Raw genomic sequence first — 19,355 nt, 5'->3', positions numbered from 1 at the left:
TTCCAGCCAAGCAATCTGTTCACCATAACATCAAACTACAAATTGACTCCTCTACTATCACTCCAACCAGGCTGGTGAGAAACTTGGGTGTCATGATTGATGACCAGCTATCCTTTTCAGACCATGTTGCTGCTGTCTCTCGGTCATGCCGCATTGCTCTATACAACATAAGGAAAATCAGGCCCTACCTCACTCAGTATGCCACCCAGCTTCTGGTACAGGAAATGGTTATCTCTCGCCTCGACTATTGCAATGCCCTCCTAGCAGGTCTTCCAGCTTGTGCGGTGAAACCCTGACAAATGGTTCAGAACGCAGCAGTGCGTCTGGTTTTTGATCAGCCCAAAAGGACTCATGTCACTCCATTACTCAGTGACCTCCACTGGCTCCCCGATAGTCACTAATGCTTGCATACAGAGTGACTAATGGGTCTGCACCCATCTACCTAAACTCCACAATACAAACTTACTTTCCTTCTCGGCCGCTACGCTCCTCCAACGAACTCCACCTGGCTCTGCCATCCCTTCACTCAAAGCAATCCCAGTCCCGGCTGTTCTCATGGTGGAACGAGCTACCACACGCCATCAGAGCAGGGGCGTCCCTCTCTAACTTCAAGAAGCTCTTGAAAACTCATCTCTTCCAAGAACACTTCCTCTTATAACACCTCTAACTCCTAACCTCTAACATGCACTTCCTGTGCTCTTCTTCTTCGATCTCCTTACAATTATCTTGTATTGATTGCACTTTTTTTGTTAACTCTTACTTCCTTCCCTAGGTATTTACCCCATTGATGTGATATGAACTATGAGCTCTTACTAGTATTTATTGCTGCTCTTACTAGTATGTATTGTCAGTTGTAGATCTGTATTTGATACTGTTAATGATTGTATGTTGTTCCTCAAATGTAAGTCGCTTTGGATAAAAGCGTCTGCCAAATGAGTAAATGGAAGTTATTTGGCACCACCCATGGTGATGGGGCAGTGGATACAACATATGCCTTTGGTGTGAGAGACCCCGGGTTCAGTTCCCCACTCTGAGCAACCCCTAGTTGCTCCAGAGGCGTGCGACCTCTGACATATATGGCAATTGTAAGTCGCTTTGGATGAAAGCGTCAGCTGAATGAATAAATGTAATGTAAATACTGTAAAGTATGATGACCTTTAGCGTACTGGTGTTTATAATTATAATAACCAGTGAATTGGAATGTTAAGTGACACTGATGGTGATGCATCAAAGAAACGAGAAAGACTGTTGACTGCCTAATGACAGAGGGTCTAGTCCATGAATGTGACAAACCCACGTTTTAGCTGTGCTAGCTGCATGGCTTTAGGGATGGCAGTCAGTCCACCACTTTGGTCAACACCAAGAAGAGAAGACTCCACTGGTTGCAAAAAGAAGTTAGATTGTATAGAAGTCTATAAGAATATGACCCTACTTCTCAGCTGATTTATTACCTCAGTAAACACTTTCCTAATGAGGTTATGGTCTCAAGATTGCGACAGCCAATATGCCAAACTCAAGGCTTCAAAACTACCACAAACCAACGGGTAACGTCACGGTGGCTACGTCCACTTTTTTTATACAGTCTATGGTCTAGACTGAAATATCTCTAACTATTGGATGGATTCCCATGTGGATTTAGCCGGTTCGGGAAGAATTGTGGTTCCATTGCAGCCTGTTGCAGATGGAAGACCCGGTTAGGGATGAACCGGTTAGCGGTTTAATGACAAACCACAGTCAGATTTCCCACTGCTAGTATAACCATTTTAGATTTTATTATAGATATCATTAAAACTGTGATTACCAGATTATGAAAACCTCATGGTAAATACTGGCCAGCATCAACACTATAATAGGTGTCTTGCAACCACAGATCCAGGAAGGCAGATCAAAGAAGATAAACGGTACTGGAGTAACATCAGCTTGTAATCGTGTCAGATTCTGATCATTTCATCCATCTTAGTCTGCAACCCGCTCTATTAAACTATGCGATGATTCAGTACTAGGTGGATAGTATTAGGCTATGGTGTACAGGCTGGTAGGATTGGAGGCAGCCACGTTGGCAGCTGCTCACTGTCTGAAACCGCCTGAACTGCTAAACATCAGCATATTAACATTGTAATATTATTGTTCCCGGAACTTTCTTTTTACTGTAATACTGTAAACCCATCCAATCACATGAGTGAACAACTTTGTTGTTCATTTTTTAAGATTGTTTTTAGCAGGAATAAAAGTACATACTCAGGTGTCTTATAGACATGAGAACAACTTATCAGAGTTATGGTTATAGCTACCAGAAAACACCATAATCTGGTTTTACTGTGGGACATGCAGAAGGCAGCACTTGTGCAACAAGTCGAAATGTCAATTCAGAGTTTAGTCTAATTTATCATTCTTCTACAGAGTAATTGGGTGATTTGTTTCACCCCAGGGTGTTTCTCTTCATCTAGCTCTGTAAGCTTAAAATAATTCTCTAACTTGGTTTATTTACTCTTTATGGAATTGGTTTCTTTTATGGTATACTGTTTTAAATAAAGGATGCTGATTTGCTTACCCTGTTCAAACTGAAGCTGTTGTGCGCTGGATGGGCCACACTCATTTGATGTCTGACTCACTGACACTCGCTATTCTTGACAGCGACTCCTGAGCACAATGTTCCACTTTTCCCTCCACAGCGGCTGCTCGAAGAGCAATTATTTGAACACTAAGCCTTTCACTTCTGCCCTGTCCCGTCTGTCTACCTGTCTGTCCCTCCAGATCAACAACAAGGCCAATGTGGTCACCAGCCCCAAAGAGCCTGTCCCCACTCCTTCTCTGGTACACTGTCTGCTTGCCTTGCTGCATGCATGTTTGCACGACTGTCTGTCTCTATCTGTCCATACTTTCAGTAGCATCTGTCTGATTCTGCAGCTCTGTTGAACTCCACTCTCTCACTTTAGTGTAGATGGTTTAATGGTTGTGTAACATGAGCCATCCAAATGCACTTCTGGGTTGCTTGATTGCATTGCCACATTGCTGTACATGGGCTACATTTCCTTTGTTGTTGATGATGACTGTAATGGCAACACTGGGGCCATTGCATGTCACCTAAACCAAACTGGAGACAACACCGGTTTGCTGTTGGGTTTTAGAGTTGTAATTGCAAATCATTGCAAATAACCATTTACATTTTAATGATAACCTCAATATTCTTTGAAGTGGCAACACTGAGTCTCCTAGATAAATCATCATTAAGTCGTTACAGGTTTATGTTATGCTTAATTTCAGGTTTATTTCTGCCCATTTGGTATCCCAAATAGCTCTGACAACTACAGTACCCATGACCATCAGCCAGGCAGAGATTTGAATCAGAGAATTGTTGGTGGTTGACTTCTCTCATGACAGTTAATTATTGTGAGAGTTACTGTGTGTGAAATATTGAGCTGGAGTCAGGAAGTGGTTAGCCCAGCTAGCATAAGACGCATAAGACATGGCGCGGTGGGAAACGTGCCTGGATCTCAGAAACAAGGTACATAGCTTTAATATACTTAGCAGGTTAGGGCACCAGCAGGTCCGAAGCTGACTAAGTAACACTATGTACCTTGTTTTGTTTAATCTATACCCAAACTGAAATGCAAAAACACCAAGTTGTGATTTTAGGGGGAGTTGTATGAGGGAACTATTTCTTTCTCCCAATAAAAACATTTACATTTCAGCTTGTTTACAGATTAGGCAAACAGGATACATGTTCATTAGTCAACTTTAGAGGTATTGGTATATATTTATAACTTTGGACAGAGCTAGGCCAGCAGTTTCCCCCTGCTTCCACTTGTTAAGCTAGGCTAACCATGCCCAGACTGAAGCTCTGTAAATACACAGACAGGAGATTAATATGAATCTTTTCACCTCACTCTGGTAACAAAAGCAAATCAGCGTTATTTCCCAAAATGTTGAACTATTCCTTTTGATAAAAAGTCACGGCCTTCCAAACATTGGAAGTGCCAACATTGTCTAGGCAAGAAATTTTGCTTCCAGAAAGTTTTTACTTCCAGAAAGTTCGAAGGCCAGAAAATTGTCTGCACACCTACAGCACAAATGCAGCAATTGCAACAGTAATATTATCCTGAGGTGGACTAGGGACCATGTACTGTCAGAAAACATGAGCATCATCACAGAGTGTTCACCTGCAGATAGCCCAGCCTCAGTCAAAGTTAAATAATGTAACAACTTGTCAGCTGGGACACAGTGATGCAGCGCCAGTGTACAGCAAACAGTTTTGCAATAGCATTAACTGTACATGTAAGTTGGAAATCCATCCTGTTATTTACATCTGTTACCTCTCTGTCAAATCTGGTTTTAGATGATTTCTTTAATCTATTTTTAGTAGTACAGCTGTATGTTTGTGTGTGTAAAGTTACGTGTGATTGGTCAAACGCCTGCCTTTTACATACTCGGGTGAACCTTTCCTGGATGTTTTAGCTGTAGAAAAAACACATTGGTATCCTACGGCTGTTGGCTAGGAAAGGCAGATAGACGTCAGGTCATTTCCCATGGTGTCTGTGTTGAGTGTAAGTTCTGTGTTGAATGTAAGTTGTCATCTTGCCATCGGTGTTGGGTAAAACTTGTTATACTTGATGTTCAGGGAATTGTCTCAACTTCCATTGTAATCCCATCCCATCTGTCTTGAATAAGATGCTGCAGTTATTCTGTTTTGTAATATTTCTGTTTAGCCCAATCAGCAATAATGTCAGTTTCCCCCGCTTCCTTTACCACTTGAATATTTACTTTTTTCCTTTCTTGCAAAATACTTTTCTGTCAATCGTTTTTCCTAACTCACTTTGGTTTTGCACCACCCTCTCTTCCTACTGTCCTCTCAAATCAGGAGCCTCAAACCACTGTTATCCACAACCCTGCTGATGGAAACAAGGTATACAGCTGATCAGATGCTAGTCTGAAGCTGTAATTTGCTGCTGACGTGTGCGCCATTTAGAGTAGAGCCTAAATGTTGCTTCTGATGATGATGTTTGTGTGCTATTGTTATTGAGACAGAACATGCCATGTGATAAAACAAGAGATTGTGGATTCTGTAAAATATTGCATGCTGTTGTAAACTGTTGCATGGAATTATTTGACTTGATGCTGGTTATCTATGTGTCCAATTTTGTTTATTACTTTCTATTCTGGATATTGAAGCAGTTGTTATGTAAGATCTGAACATAAAAATGAGTTTGTTGTCATGCCGGTGTTTAAGCCGATGAAAAGCATGTGCTACCATTGTCTCTGTAACATCAGTCAGTTTTACAGTTGTGTGACAAAGGGATTATGCATGCTGTTGGAACAGAAATAAAGACCACGCAGTGCCATGCATACCAAAGCTGTTCCAAGCCAAATCCTTAACAGAATAGCCTGGAGTCTGTCTACAGTGTCTTGGTGATTTGCCTGTGCAGATGTGTGGATCTACATTATCATGTATAATAATCAGATGACAGTGTGGGAACACGTGCATGCCTCTGTCTTTTGCTTTGTGCAGTGACATGATGGTGCTGTAGCACATAGTGTAGCATAGAGTTTGTGTACTCGTGCATAGTAGAGTGTCGAAGAGAGTTCGCAGCTTATCACTTTTACCAATGCAACTCTGCTTTTTTGTGTTTGCTGAATCAGATATTTGTTTGTCACAAGCAAAGATAGAATCATTGTACAAGTAATGAGTCATGCAACATGAAATCTCTTATTTAAAGGGGTGAAAAGGAAGAATGTGTAAAGGATGATTTATGGGTAAAGTGCAGTTTCCATATGAAATATAATTCTGTTTAGTTTTGGCCATCATTCCCATTGGTAATAATAAGAGGGTACTCTATGTTAAATGCTGAGATCTGCGAAAGAAAGGAAAACCAACATACCAATCAATAGTCTAATCCCAAATTAGGATGTAAGGGATGCTAATAGCTGATGATAAAATGATCTGTTGAGATCGAACACTGATCTCCGCTGAGCACAGATGTCTGTCCTCAGCTTGTTTGGGCTTTTCTGTCAGGCTGGGTATACTCATGTCTCTCATTTGTCCTTTCACAGGAGTCCAGTGAGAGTGCCAACACTACCATCGAGGACGAGGACGTGAGAGGTAGGGAGGTTCAGACTAATGAATACAGACTACTCTTCTGTTAGCAGGACAACTTCAAAGCACCTGCATTAAAACTTTCCTCTAAACTCTCAAACAAGTGGTGTGTATGAAGTCCCCTCTCTTTTTCTGCTTTGAGTGCCCTCGCTCACATTATTATTAGCTTTGGGCTAACCATGTTCTTCACAGGGGCATTTTTGACAGCACCCTGTTACTGGTTGTGTAATATTGCATGAATGTGTTGCATGTTGTATTACTTACTGTCTTCCAGTTTGAATATGTTTCATTTCTCATGGTGCGAATTGCTTAATTTTGCATGTCATGGCTGTCCCAGTACCATGAACTCAAACCACGGATCAGTGCAGCTGATGGGTAGTGATGATGATGATAAAACACACACACACACACACACACACACACACACACACACACACACACACACACACACACACACACACACACTGTCTCAGAGCTTGGAGGGGACAGAAAATGTTAATATTTGGTGTCTAGGCTCTGACCTAATCTCTCCCCTCAAAGAAACACCAAACTGAGCAGAGTAGGGAGGGGTCATAGAAGAGGTGGAGGTGGGGCTTTTGAAATGCTACTTGAAAATCTGTTCAAATTACCACATATTCAATATGGAGCCATTTCAAAAGTGGAATTGATTTGTGAATGTGTCATTCTGTCTGTGTTTTTTTGTTGTTCACTGCAGTAGTAACCTTTTGATAGTATAGAGAATCTGTCAGACTATGAGATTAGAATCTTTCCACATTTTTAACATTTTGTAAAAATAAGCATTTTCTGATTTCTTGAGGCCTCTCACATTCATCTTTCCTTGCTGTGCGTGCGTGCGTGCGTGCGTGCGTGCGTATGTGTTCCCATACTTACAGTACATACACAGGCCCATTAAGAGACATGGAACTGACGCTTATAATGGCTTCCATTGTTATTCATGGCTGATAGGGTCGGCATTCCTCAATGCTCCAGTAATCTTATTCAGCGAAGCTTTGAAATTGCTCCACACTGCTCTACTTATGAGATTTTTTTTTCCAAAGAAGAGATTTTCCCCTCATCATTTCTTTCTGCTATAATCCTTTTGTATCATACTATAATACAGTTGTTCATCTGTCTTGCATGTGTCACAGCCTCAGCCAACTAAAAGGCTTAGAAATCTTTATGAAATGAGCAGAGGATTTTAATCATTACATTTTTTGTGAAGAAGCTCTCTGTGGCAGGAAGTGGGAATATAATAGAGCAACTACTATTTCCTATTTCTTGAATGCGACTCATTTGCACTGATGTGAATGTGGTTGATTGATTCCTGTTGGGTGTCTTATTTCCATTGCATTAAATGGATTTAGTAAAGTGTCCAGCGTTTCTTTTCTTCGGTGGCTTGGTTGAAAAGTGGAGGCAATGATGTGTTTTAATCTGAAAAGGTATGATAAAGCTTTATTAACTGATCTTTTTTGTGACTGCTTGGAGGAAAATGAACTCCACAGCAAGCTGAAAGCACAACATCATATTGTTGGAGATGTAGCTAACATGTTGCAAGCAGTTGTCTGTACACACCCTCAGACCATTAGCATTTAACTAGGGTCACGTTTGTGTCCACCTGGTGAATGTGAGTCCAATATTCACTCTCCTTTTTAGCTCTGGCGTGGTCTCCACAAACTCCTGAGGAAAGGATGTGGCTCAGAGCAAACGAGGCTGAGAGCGGAGTCTGTGGGCTGGATTTTGAATCAAAACCTATGCGCTTGCATTTCAACAACAAAATCAGCCCATAAATTCACTACAATGCAAGAAAATTCTGGGTTGACACACAGTTTCTGAGGGTAACATTCCCGGATGAAAGGTTAGGTTCGCTCTCCCGGTTTAAACTGGGATGTCTGGAGATTGGCAAGTATGCTGATCAAACGTATTCGTTATTGACCTGGCTTTCCATCTACACTGGCTTTAAAATTGTATGGGTTTTTCAGCCCAGGGCCGTCCCTGTAGCAATAATAATAATCTAATGTGAAAGAAGTGACTCATAGCCACAAACCCGCAGAGAATTGTCATCAACTCCGCGGCTCCTCTCGGTTTTACTGAGCTTTTTAGCCTCTTGCAGGTCTTACAGACTGTGAGTTTACTGTTCACTGCTCTCCAACCTTGGCAACTTCCTCCAGTGCAAAACCCTCACTGTAAACTACATACACAGCATCAAATAAGAGAAAGGCCAAATGAGTCTCTCGCTGGTGAACATAGTGGCACATTTTGCAGCTAAACAGCCAGATTCTCTGCAGTTGGTGCGGACTAAAACAGAGCTATAAGGAGAGTGCATACTTTATAACATGTTGTTTTTCCTAAGTGGCCCAAAAACAAAATCAGTTAATACTCCCTGAAGGTTGGTGGTAGCAAATGTAGCCAAACATCGCTGTGTGTGTGTGTGTGTGTGTGTGTGTGTGTGTGTAACCTTTAAAGCTGAGTCTCTGAGCTAAGCTATTTAAATGCATGCAGAGATGAAGCTGATATGGATCTTTTCATTGGATTATTTAGTTATCTGATGCTCATGCTCCTGCAGCATCACCTCAGCTTCTATCTGACGAAACGCTTCCATTATTGTTGTTGTTCACCTTTACACCCCTGAACATTTCCACATGCTCTGTCCAAACTGATTTGTTCTCAGCTGGTGAAAGAATTGAGAGCTTTGAACAAACTGCCATTTCCTGCATGCTTTTCATTTATTCTTCATTTCATGTTTTCCTGTCCTTCCCGCTACCACACCAACGCCAACCTACATCTCCTGCCATCCATCCTTCCTCTGTACCCACTGTTTCATCTCAGCACACTCTCCCTCCTCCAGCCCCCAAATCTACCACCTCAGGCACTTAAACCACTCCCCCTCTCCCCGGCCTCCCTCCCCCTCCCCCTCCCCCTTCTCCTCATCCTCCTCTTCCTCCTCCTTCTCCTGCGGCTGGTACTCTCCCAGCGTTTGGCCCAGTGGTGAAGAGTGCTGCCAGTACATCCTGTGGGCACTGGTGGCGGCCTACCTGCTCCTCTTCTTCACATCTTCCTTTCTGGTCTTTTTCACTGACCATCTCACCGCATGCCACTGCAGCCCTCATCAGACCCCCACACAGGGGTACGGCCCCCAGCACAGGTTGCCCCTGCCAAGCTTTGGCCCCACCGACTCCCAGTGTAAGTCCATTTCCCAGTCGTTAGGAAGAAACTGCAAGCCTCCCCTCCTTTTGGTATCACTGAAGATATTCACAAGTGTAGCAAGAAGAAGTGTAAATTCTTGGCAAAATCCCTAAACTTATGCCTGAGCCGGCCGGGTCAAGCCGCACACTGGCTGCTCTTTGCTTGGGTCAGAGTTAAAGGCAGCGTAAAGATAAGTTAGGTCAGGGCCAGAGAATGGGAGACCAGTAGATTTAAGATGGCACAGCCTGACACCCACTGCAGGCTCAGACTCAGAGCATCATTTAACATGAATACTGGGCTCGCAGAGGAATGTCACCCAACTCTTGGCCCGTTTTACTGTTAAACCACATAGGCAGTGCTGGCATCAGTGATCAGACAGAAACACAGTATGTTGTCTGCTACAGGCAAAGAGCAAGAGTTAGTTTAATCATTTATAATCATTTATTATCATTTAACCATTTCAGTGAATGTACATTGATTCTGCCTGGGATTTAATCAAAATACAAAATTATAGTGTGCTCAGAACAGTTTTGGTTCAGTAATATCCTTTGCTGCATCTTATGAGTATTACATCATTTTAAAGATACTTAACTTTTTGCTCAGGGAAAACTTTAAAAATGTCCTATGCTCTAAAAAAATTGTTTAAGTTGGCTAAAAAAATTGGACCAAACTGAACCCCACCTCAGCCGCTGTGTCTGAGTGCAGAGCTGCTGTCTTATAGCACCCCTCACAGGTCAGAAGCTGTCATGACACCCTCACTCTCGACTGTATTACAGTTGGTGGGCCCTTACTCATGAATTGTCTACTTGTGACCCTCTTTGGCAATAAGAATAATTTTTCCTTTACAGAATGTTGCATTTGAAGGAATTTAAGAGGCCTGTAATATTTCAAAAAAAAAAAAAAAAAGCAATGGCTCTAAAGTAAGAAAAAATCTACAACTACACATCTGCACATTCCTTACAAGTGGAGGTGTGACACAGACTCTATGGTATTTTGTCCATTGAACTTGCTACTTGGGATGATTGTAATGTCTTATTGTGTGTGTTCTGTGCTTTAATGGAGTAGACGCTTGGACTTTTTTGTGGAATCAAAGTTTTTTTTTTCCATGGATTGGTCGAATGAACTTCAACTTTTCTTCATGTGATATGACAGTTGTTACATGGTATGTATTTTACAGACTCCTAGCCGTCAAATCAAACCCATGTCATTTCTAGAAAAGCTGAATAAATTGATAAAGAAGAAGAGGGACTGCTCTGCACTCAGGCTGAGTATCAGATCTGTGACAAAGTATTGAATACTGTTCAGTACTGAAAGCTGGAATTAAATTTCTGGCTGTGTTTGTTACATGGTTAACTTGTTCCGTGATCACACACTTCTGGATTTAAATCAAAAAGTTAAAATTTCAGGCTTTTGAAGTTCTTGTGTTTAGACAAAAATGTTTTTGTATGAAAATCATGTTTGATAAACATTTTGTTTTTTGGTACTGATGAATAGTTTGTGTGGTCTGAAACCAACATTAATGCATTTTACTTAAATAAGATTATAGAAAGAAGCGGCGCAAATGCCTGAGAAACATATTTTGTGTCACTTTTGTGTCATCATCTGATCCATCATCTCTTCCTGCAGTTACACTAAATGCTTCTGTGCTTTGTTTCTTTTGGCTCAACAGTCCTGCTGCTGTCGAGGATCAGTTTATCTGCTTAGTTTCCTTACTGCCGCGTGTGTGTATGTTTCTGTCCATTAGAGTGTGTGCACGCCAACCTTCTGTCTTTCTGTCCGTGCTCTAATAAGAGATCCCAGAGGAAAGACTATTATACAGCTGAGGCTGGCCTCTTCATACTGCTATAATGGACCTTAGAGGTTGTATTCTTTTCTTCTCACTTAGTGTCAGCTTCTTCTCTGTTTCCAGAGAGACAGAAGTGAAGTGCTCTGAGAAAAAAGGATCTTCCACTTCTCCAATATTAACAGCAACAGCGAGGTCTTCATCTGCTTTAACATTATGTTAGCTAATGTTGGTTTCTGTACTATGACACATGTTTTGGGGTTTAAGTTGCTACTTGATATTTAATAGACTGCTACTAGTGCTGCTGTAATAAGATACAATGGTGGAAGTACTCAAACACATCTATTTCTACCACAGAACAATACTCCTTCACAGATCTTGCATTTAAATGTTTTCTTCCTCCAAAGTGGAATTGTTCAGTCTTACATTACTGTTACATTAGATGAAATGTAACAAATGTCCCTGTTCCAGGATTCCATATGCTGCTTTTGTTTCTGTTCAAAGGCTAATTGAAATATGACACAGTGATTGCTTTCACTAAAGTTGAATGAGGAAAGTGTGTGCACTCTCTCTAATATACAAAATAAAAAAGTACATATGTAATAGAATACAACACATTTTTATCTGACACACTGGCTACTATAAACTCTGCCAGTGCATCATAATTTGCAAAGAAACAAGTAATTAAAAACTGAAATGCATCCATAGCAAAGAGAATCAAAAGTACTAAAAAGCTGCTTGTAAATGTCTGCTCATGTTCAGTCATTATTATAATTCACTTTCCATCAACCTCTGTCACATGATTGTTCTCCTTAGATACCTGTGTATCTACATGCATGAGAAATAGTGACAGAAAGATGGCGTTGAAAATTAATGAGGTCATCTCAGCTGTACAGGTTGTTGGTGGTCCACTGACAGAAAGAACTATTTAATTGGCAAAGTTTTAGTCTGAAAAACAGTTAACTGTTCCCAGCAACCTCTAGAGCTGCTTCCTTTGACGTCAGCAGGACAAATGCTTCTGTAACTACTGATTGGTTAGGGCAACGCGGAACAAAATAACCTCCGCAACCTGACACAAATCAGCAGCTGTGAACATGTCAGGCTGAATGAAGAGAAGCAAAATGGCAATTCATTTTAGTCTCTTGTACAGCTGCTTGTGTTACGTTGAAGATTTGACAAGTTTGGCCTCTTGAAAAACAGGGAAAAAAGTTTCTTGAAAAAATGTTTTTCAAAGAAGGGTAACAGGAAAAAAAACACATCAATCATTTTGGCATCGATACCGAAACACACTTATTGTATCAGTTTGACACTAGTACTAGTATAAAAAAAATCAACTACAGTATGGAAACTTCTGAAACTAAATGACTGGAAATGCAGTTAATGTAGTTTCTTCCTCCTCCTCGGCTCAGGTTAAAGGCCTCTTATTTACACTATGAGAAGTCCAAAATCTAGCAGCTCTAGTGGTGGCAGAGCGACTGTCCAATTATTGTAGATTCGGTGGTTTGATCCCCAGTCCCCGCCATCTACATGATGTCTACACATCAAGACGCAGAAACACTAACAGCTCCTGGTGTGCGTGAATGTCAAATTATTGTACCGTTTCCTTAAAGTTTGTATAAGGCCCATTTTTGGGCCCCAAAAGCAAACTGATATTGTCTCTGTAAACACAGCCAGTCCTCAGTGTGCTATTTGCAACATAAAGTCCACAGTTGGTGCAAAAGGACACTTTTAGATTAACATTATTTCAGCTGTGTCAGGCTTTTTAGGAAAACGGCCAATCAGAACAGGCTTTGTGGCTTTTATCTTGTCGGTATGTGTCCTATGTCTCTTCCTGCTTCTGTAAATGACTGATCCTGGGGCTACTGGTTTTTGTCTCGAACAAGTTTACGAGGGAGCATGTTTCGCCTTCCTGCAGTGAGTTTGTTGGTTTTATTGTCACTTGAGGGAATCAATGTACAGCAGCAACAGCAGACTGTGCGTGTTCAGTTAGCTGGGAACAGCAGTGTTGAAGGTAAAAACTGATTTACAGGTGTGTGTGGGTGTGTGGAAGCCTTTCACTCTTTGACTGACTCCACCTTGCCATCTCCAAACTAAATGTCAGTAGTGGGTATATTTTAGTAAGCCACAACAGCTGCACTTAATCTCTCCATTGGTTGTTTCCTAGCTTACCTACTTAGCATGAAAGGTAATTTTGATGTTTTCACACAGTATGTTGTACCACGCTGACTAACTTCCTACCAGCCCTTCCTTCACTCACGTCTGTGTGACGGTGCATCTCTGTGGGTTCTTGACTCGGTCCCTGAACGTCCTGATGTTGTGCTTTTGCGTGTGACGTTGTTCTCCTGTCCCACATTGGTTCATTTTATTGTGCTTCTTTTCACATTCATCAGGGTTCGTGTGTCCAAAGCTAACCTAACAGTCCTTTGTTTCCCTTTGTGTCTGTCTCTCAGCTCGTAAGCAGGAGATCATTAAAGTCACTGAGCAGCTGATCGAGGCCATCAACAACGGCGACTTTGAGGCCTACACGTGAGTTCGGCTAGTTAAAGTGACTTGGGCCTCAAATATCAGACACAATTCCACCTGTAAAAGCAAATCATTGTCTTTCTGTGACTGTAATATGGCTGTCTGGTGTGCTATTTCAGGAAGATATGTGATCCTGGCCTCACGTCCTTTGAACCCGAGGCTTTGGGCAACTTGGTGGAGGGCACAGACTTCCACCGCTTCTACTTTGAGAATGGTAAAGAAGCAGCCTCAGAATCATATAGTAACATATAGTTTTGGGACTGTAATAGTTTCTCCAGCAACAAACTCTCCTCTCAACTCTGACTCACCTTTTCGCTGTCGTCTTCCTGCAATCTCATGAGATTTTTCATTTCATCAATTGTCCTTGAGCGAGACTTCAGTTTCTTGTTAAAAAGGAAAGGTGTCACTGCCAGTCCCTCGTAGGGATCCTTTCAATGACAACACCTGTCTCTTTAACACTTTTTGTGGACAGTATTTTGAAGGGCACAATTGCCACGAAGGAATACATTGCAGCCACTGCAGCCAGTTCACGGCTGCCCGGCTGAAGCATCTACTGCACAGATTCCAAAACTTTTTGTACCTACTAGTCATTTTGACCCCAAAATATGTAATAATAGGGCCCAGGTTTAAAAATATATTAAACATAAATAAAGTAAAATATTATCTTTGAACCATGATCGTATTAGCAGAGTTATTTTTGTTGTGTGCTTTTAGCTGTTTATTATATTATCATGAAGTTATATAACCAAGACAACATAACCGACAATGTCTTTGTTATGACATCTTGACATTAACAGCATGGTACAATCATTACATGGAAATAGTTTGATAAGAGGTAAATAAAATTAAAAAAGGACAAACAGACAAATAAATGAGACTAAAAACATAGCCAGCGTTAGCATAAAAGTTTTTAAACATAATCTAAACAAGTAATAAAACAATATTGTTTTATTACCTGTTTACATTATGTTGTTAGGAGACAGGGAATAATGCTGCTCACAAATTTATTGAGTTTTTAGTTCAAACCCAAAGATTAAAAATGTACAAGCATAAAAACAGAAAAGCTGCACGTCCACCTTAGAGAAACTGGAATCAGAGGTTGTTTGACATTTTTGCCTGATGAATGATTTAACAGTTTTTTATCAAATTTGTTGGTGAGTAATTTTCTGTCGATGGACTAATCAGTCAACTAGTCATTTGGGCACTACTTTAATTAGTCTCTGTATCATGCATTATTTTAAGCACAGTGTCCATAATTCTTCGCTTGCAACTCTGTCATCAGTCAAGGAAGTGAAGTGCTCTGGTTGGTAATTTTCTTTGTTGTTATTCTGGTTAAAATCAAAGTCATTGGAATAACAGAACAAAGAAAATCTACTTTCTATCCTTGTTCAATCTAACATCGCTCCGCATGCTTTTAGAACAGAATTTTGATGAAAGCAATGTAATGGCCACAATCAAACTGGATGGTTGAGCAAAAAAAATAATAAAAAAAATAAATGTAATATTAATAAAAAAAAGATTTCATTTCTATCAGTAATAATAATATTACACTCACCAAAAGTCATTGCTGACATCTGAGACTGTGGAAAAATCCCTGCAACAAAGAAATGGCCCAAATGTTCCCCTGTGGGAATACTGGGGAGCTGATGTGAGGGGAAACTGTGGTAAATGTAGGGAATCAGTTACACCTCTCAGATCTAAGCTGTCAGCCAGACTTGCTCTTTAAAAGAGTTTTACAGTGTATGTCCATCCTCCATGTTCTCTTCCTCTGCAGCTCTGTCCAAGGGGAAGCAGCCCATCCACACTATCCTGCTCAACCCCCATGTCCACCTGATCGGGGACGAGGCCGCCTGCATTGCCTACATCCGCCTCACCCAGTACATCGACGGCAACGGCATACCTCGCACCATGCAGTCGGAGGAGACCCGCATCTGGCACCGCCGCGACAGCAAGTGGCAGAACATCCACTTCCACCGCTCCGGCTCACCCACCGTGCCCACCAAGTAAGATCACCTCAGGACAGTAGCTCTACTTTACACCAGTGGAATCTGTCCTGTTAAACCGCTGTATGGTCTTGTGGTCTGGGCCACCGTGCTGCAGCTCGTTTTCAGGGTCTTGGCAATCTTCTTATAGCCTAGGCCATCTTTATGTAGAGCAACCATTCTTTTTTTCAGATCCTCAGAGAGTTCTTTGCCATGAGGTGCCATGTTGAACTTCCAGTGAGCAGTATGAGGGAGTGTGAGACCAAATTGAACACAACTGCTCCCCATTCACACCTGAGACCTTGCAACACTAACAAGTCACATGACACTGTGGAGGAAAAATGGCTGATTGGGCCCAATTTTCACTTAAGGGTGTTCTCACTTTTGTTGCCAGCGGTTTAGACATTAATGGCTGTGTGATGTGTTATTTTGAGGGGACAGCAAATTTACACTGTTATACAAGCTGTACACTTACACTTACTTTACACTGTAGCAAAGTGTCATTTCTTCAGTGTCACATGAAAAGATAGAATCAAATATTTACAACAATGTGAGGGGTGGACTCACTTTTGTGGTAATAATTATAATAACACATTTTTTGTATAAGACTTTTCATACATAAAATGCAGCTCAAGGTGCTTTACATTTGGAGCATTGCAAACAAAAAGCAGAAGAAAAATTTGTAAGAACAAATAAATACAAGCACAACAAAAGCAAGAATAAGTCCATCTCTGTTAAAACCACGTATAGCACCACAGAAGAAGAAAAGAAGCATCAAAGAGCTTAACATTTGAAGCATAACAACTGGGACAGAGTAGACAAGGCGGGAATATTAAGTGCAGGTGTAGAGCGAGATAAATGCAGCAACTCAAGTATAATAAATTATAACACTGTAAAACAAGTTTTGATGAAATGCAAGATGAAAATGAGTTCAGTAAGTAATTAGCACCATAGTAGAAATTTTCTCAACTCGCTTTACAAAGCTTCACAGATCTCCATGAGCAAGCACTAACAACGGTATGATAAATAATTCTAACTAACATGGCGGCGGTATATGTGTATAAAGTATACAGTATTAATAAATGGTAGGCTGTGAAACATCTGCAGGAAGTGTTCCACTGACGGTAATGTAAATGCACTGTAGAAACAGCAAAGTAAGTGGAAAACAAGATTCAAAGACTGTGTTTTGTGTGAGCAGCAGCAGTACGGAGTATGAAATGTGCATTATACAGAATTTTAGCATGCGAGCCATTGTAGTAGCACAGGTAATTCCAATCCTTGATGATGCAATGACAATGCATGTCAAGGCAAGGATTCATCTGGGTCTGGAGGCGCTGTTGATTAGAATGAGGGCCGAATTGAGATAACGGGAACCCTTATTTCTACCAGGTGTAAATGTAAAGGCCCGTGCTTTGGTTGTCTTTTATCAAGATAAGATGTTCAGATACAGATAGCAGTTTGAGACCATTATTTAAATGCAAAGTTTTATTTGAAAATGTACATATAACTGTTTAACCCTTAAACACATTATACACAGTCCACACAATGTCATGTATGTGACACAACAACATGACAAGTTTAACTTGGAAAATAAAAAAGGTAGTTTGACTTTGAGTTGATCATTATTCATCATTAAATTGACAGTGAATCCCCTTGTTCTGGAGCTTTCGACCACGTCACACACTTTTCAGCAGATTAACAATCAAGTCAATGGTAACTGGGCAAACTCCAACCTATCCCGATTCTGAACACCTCTAGCAGACAGTTCATTCTTGACCTTGGAAACAGCCGCTGATAAGTCAGTATTAACTCAAGGTCCACTTACATTTGCATTTCAATATCACACACTCTTCAGTGATTGCACAAAATTAAATTATTAATAAAAATTGATTGCAGCCTTTGCTTCTACTGCATTCCATAAATTCCATCTTTTCATCTTTACCTAAAAATGTCATTGCAGTGCTGTTAGATTAAACCCAACTAATGAAGAATTAGATATTCTTGTTTCTGATAAGTAATATCAAGCAAAAGGAAAGTATAAAATATTTTTGGACAAAATTACGTGATATGTCGTGAATATGTTGTTCTGTATATTTGCTGGAAGGCTTTTTGTCCTGTAATGCATCCTCATGTGATTTGTGTTTCAGTTGAGAGGATGATCTCTGACTGCAAACAGCCTACAGCAGTCAGCTGAACAGACCCCGCCCACCAAGTGTCCGTCAGATCCCTCAGCCAATCCCTGCCCATGATAGCTAGAGCTCTGCCCTCTCAGTGTGTTGTTTACATATTGTCGCTGCTGGACAGAAGATTATTGTACATGTTGGGGAGAAAAAAAAGGTAGAAGACCTTATTTCTTGACAATATCTTTTTGTAGTGAGAGTGTGTGTTGTTCATTCCAGGATATTACCATCTGCAGCATGTTTTATTACGCGGAGGTTTTTTAGATCAGTAGGTTTTAAATAGAAGTGGTTTTCAGAGCAGCCACTGGTTCCAGTTGGTTCATTTTTAATGGGTTGGTGAAATATGTGAAACTTGCAGTCATCATGTAGTTGCAGATATTTTCTTTTGAATATTGCACATATTGAGGACTCATGAGTTGTTGTGATTTGTCTCCTCTTTTTTTTTTTCGCCTTTGGCGCAATGACCAATATATCACATATCTGCTTTTTACTCATGTATCTTTTCAGAACTGCCATCTATTAAAGCTCAGGCTCAAGCTTGCTTTCTTCTGGTAATGTGTAGGTTTTGGTAATTGGTGTTAATTGCTCTCTTAACTTAATCTATTAGTATCCATATGAGCTGAGTTGGCTAATTTTACAAATCTGTTTTGCCCTTGGCACTAAGTTGTATTTTATGTTTACTCAGAATTTTAACTATGAATGTTTAAAAGGGAACTCAGTTGAAACGTGTTTCATTTTGTCTGTTTTGGACCTCTATCACGTGAGAAGAGTATCTTCATAGAATGGATCTCTGAAATACAGAGGAACGTATAATAATTCATTTATTCTTTAAGGCCATTCTTTAAAGCTTTTCAGTCAAATGATCTTTTCATTCAGTATCAGTTGATCCGTTTTGTTGACATGTTATATCCTCATTATTATCGCTTTCCTTTAAACCTTTTAACCTTGATTGTCTTTATTGGTGAATCCTTCCTTTATCCTCTGTCCAGCTGGTGTAAGCCAATGTTAGAGCACCATCTTTTACACTGGACAAGACTAAAGTAGAATCATGATGTTGAGACTGACAGGAATCTCAAGTCCAGCTGAAACGTTTGCTTCTGGAAGCACGATTCCCATTTATTTTTGTCATGGGGAATTGGATCATCAGCCAGAATTACTAAACAGTAAATCACTATTGTTCTTGACGTTCTAGTTCTTATGTCACTCTTTGTTATTTTGGTATCACTGTTAAATCAAAGGGAAAGAGGATTGTCATCACTTGCAGGTTCAGATTAGGAGGGATGGGAAAGATAATTCCAGAATCAAAGCACTGGGTAAAGGAAGCAGTCACCTTCAGAGTCACAGGGTGTCCACTGATGGTTACATTTGTGTTTGTGAGATTTTGTCTTCAGAACACTGTTTCTGCAGTCTTTAATCACATTTGTCCCGCACACGACACATTTTGTTTTTGTCTCAAGATGCAGTGAAATTCCCGATGGGACACATCACATATATAATGTTGCCATGATGGGACAAGCCTGATGTATGTTTAAGAAATATCAAATAAAATGTGTGATTTATGCCAAATGACTTGGTTTGTTTCATGATGTCTTCTTTTGCTACAATTAAAACAG

At 40.5% G+C, this 19,355-nt stretch overlaps 1 protein-coding gene across 11 annotated transcripts in view; it reads left to right on the top strand.

Moving 5' to 3' along the window:
- The window catches only part of camk2d1 (calcium/calmodulin-dependent protein kinase (CaM kinase) II delta 1), a 101,432-nt gene extending 82,121 nt beyond the window's left edge, over positions 1–19,311 (top strand). For 4 of the 11 annotated variants that reach the window (XM_038731155.1, XM_038731153.1, XM_038731154.1 and 1 more), the window contains exons 14-20: positions 2,755–2,814; positions 4,859–4,903; positions 6,049–6,097; positions 13,508–13,583; positions 13,700–13,794; positions 15,355–15,583; positions 17,710–19,311. In XM_038731155.1, the coding sequence (XP_038587083.1) occupies positions 2,755–2,814; positions 4,859–4,903; positions 6,049–6,097; positions 13,508–13,583; positions 13,700–13,794; positions 15,355–15,583; positions 17,710–17,713 (558 nt within the window). In that variant the 3' untranslated portion in view covers positions 17,714–19,311. The remainder of the gene's footprint in view (positions 1–2,754; positions 2,815–4,858; positions 4,904–6,048; positions 6,098–13,507; positions 13,584–13,699; positions 13,795–15,354; positions 15,584–17,709) is intronic. The other 7 variants (XM_038731162.1, XM_038731160.1, XM_038731161.1 and 4 more) reach the window with 2 other exon arrangements.
- Positions 19,312–19,355: the final 44 nt, after the last annotated feature.

The sequence above is a fragment of the Micropterus salmoides genome, unplaced genomic scaffold, assembly GCF_014851395.1.
Source record: "Micropterus salmoides isolate LMB-PRFRI ecotype aquatic unplaced genomic scaffold, ASM1485139v1 Ms_hic_scaffold_2, whole genome shotgun sequence".
Lineage (NCBI taxonomy): Eukaryota > Metazoa > Chordata > Actinopteri > Centrarchiformes > Centrarchidae > Micropterus > Micropterus salmoides.
This window is presented reverse-complemented; position numbering and strand designations above follow the sequence as displayed.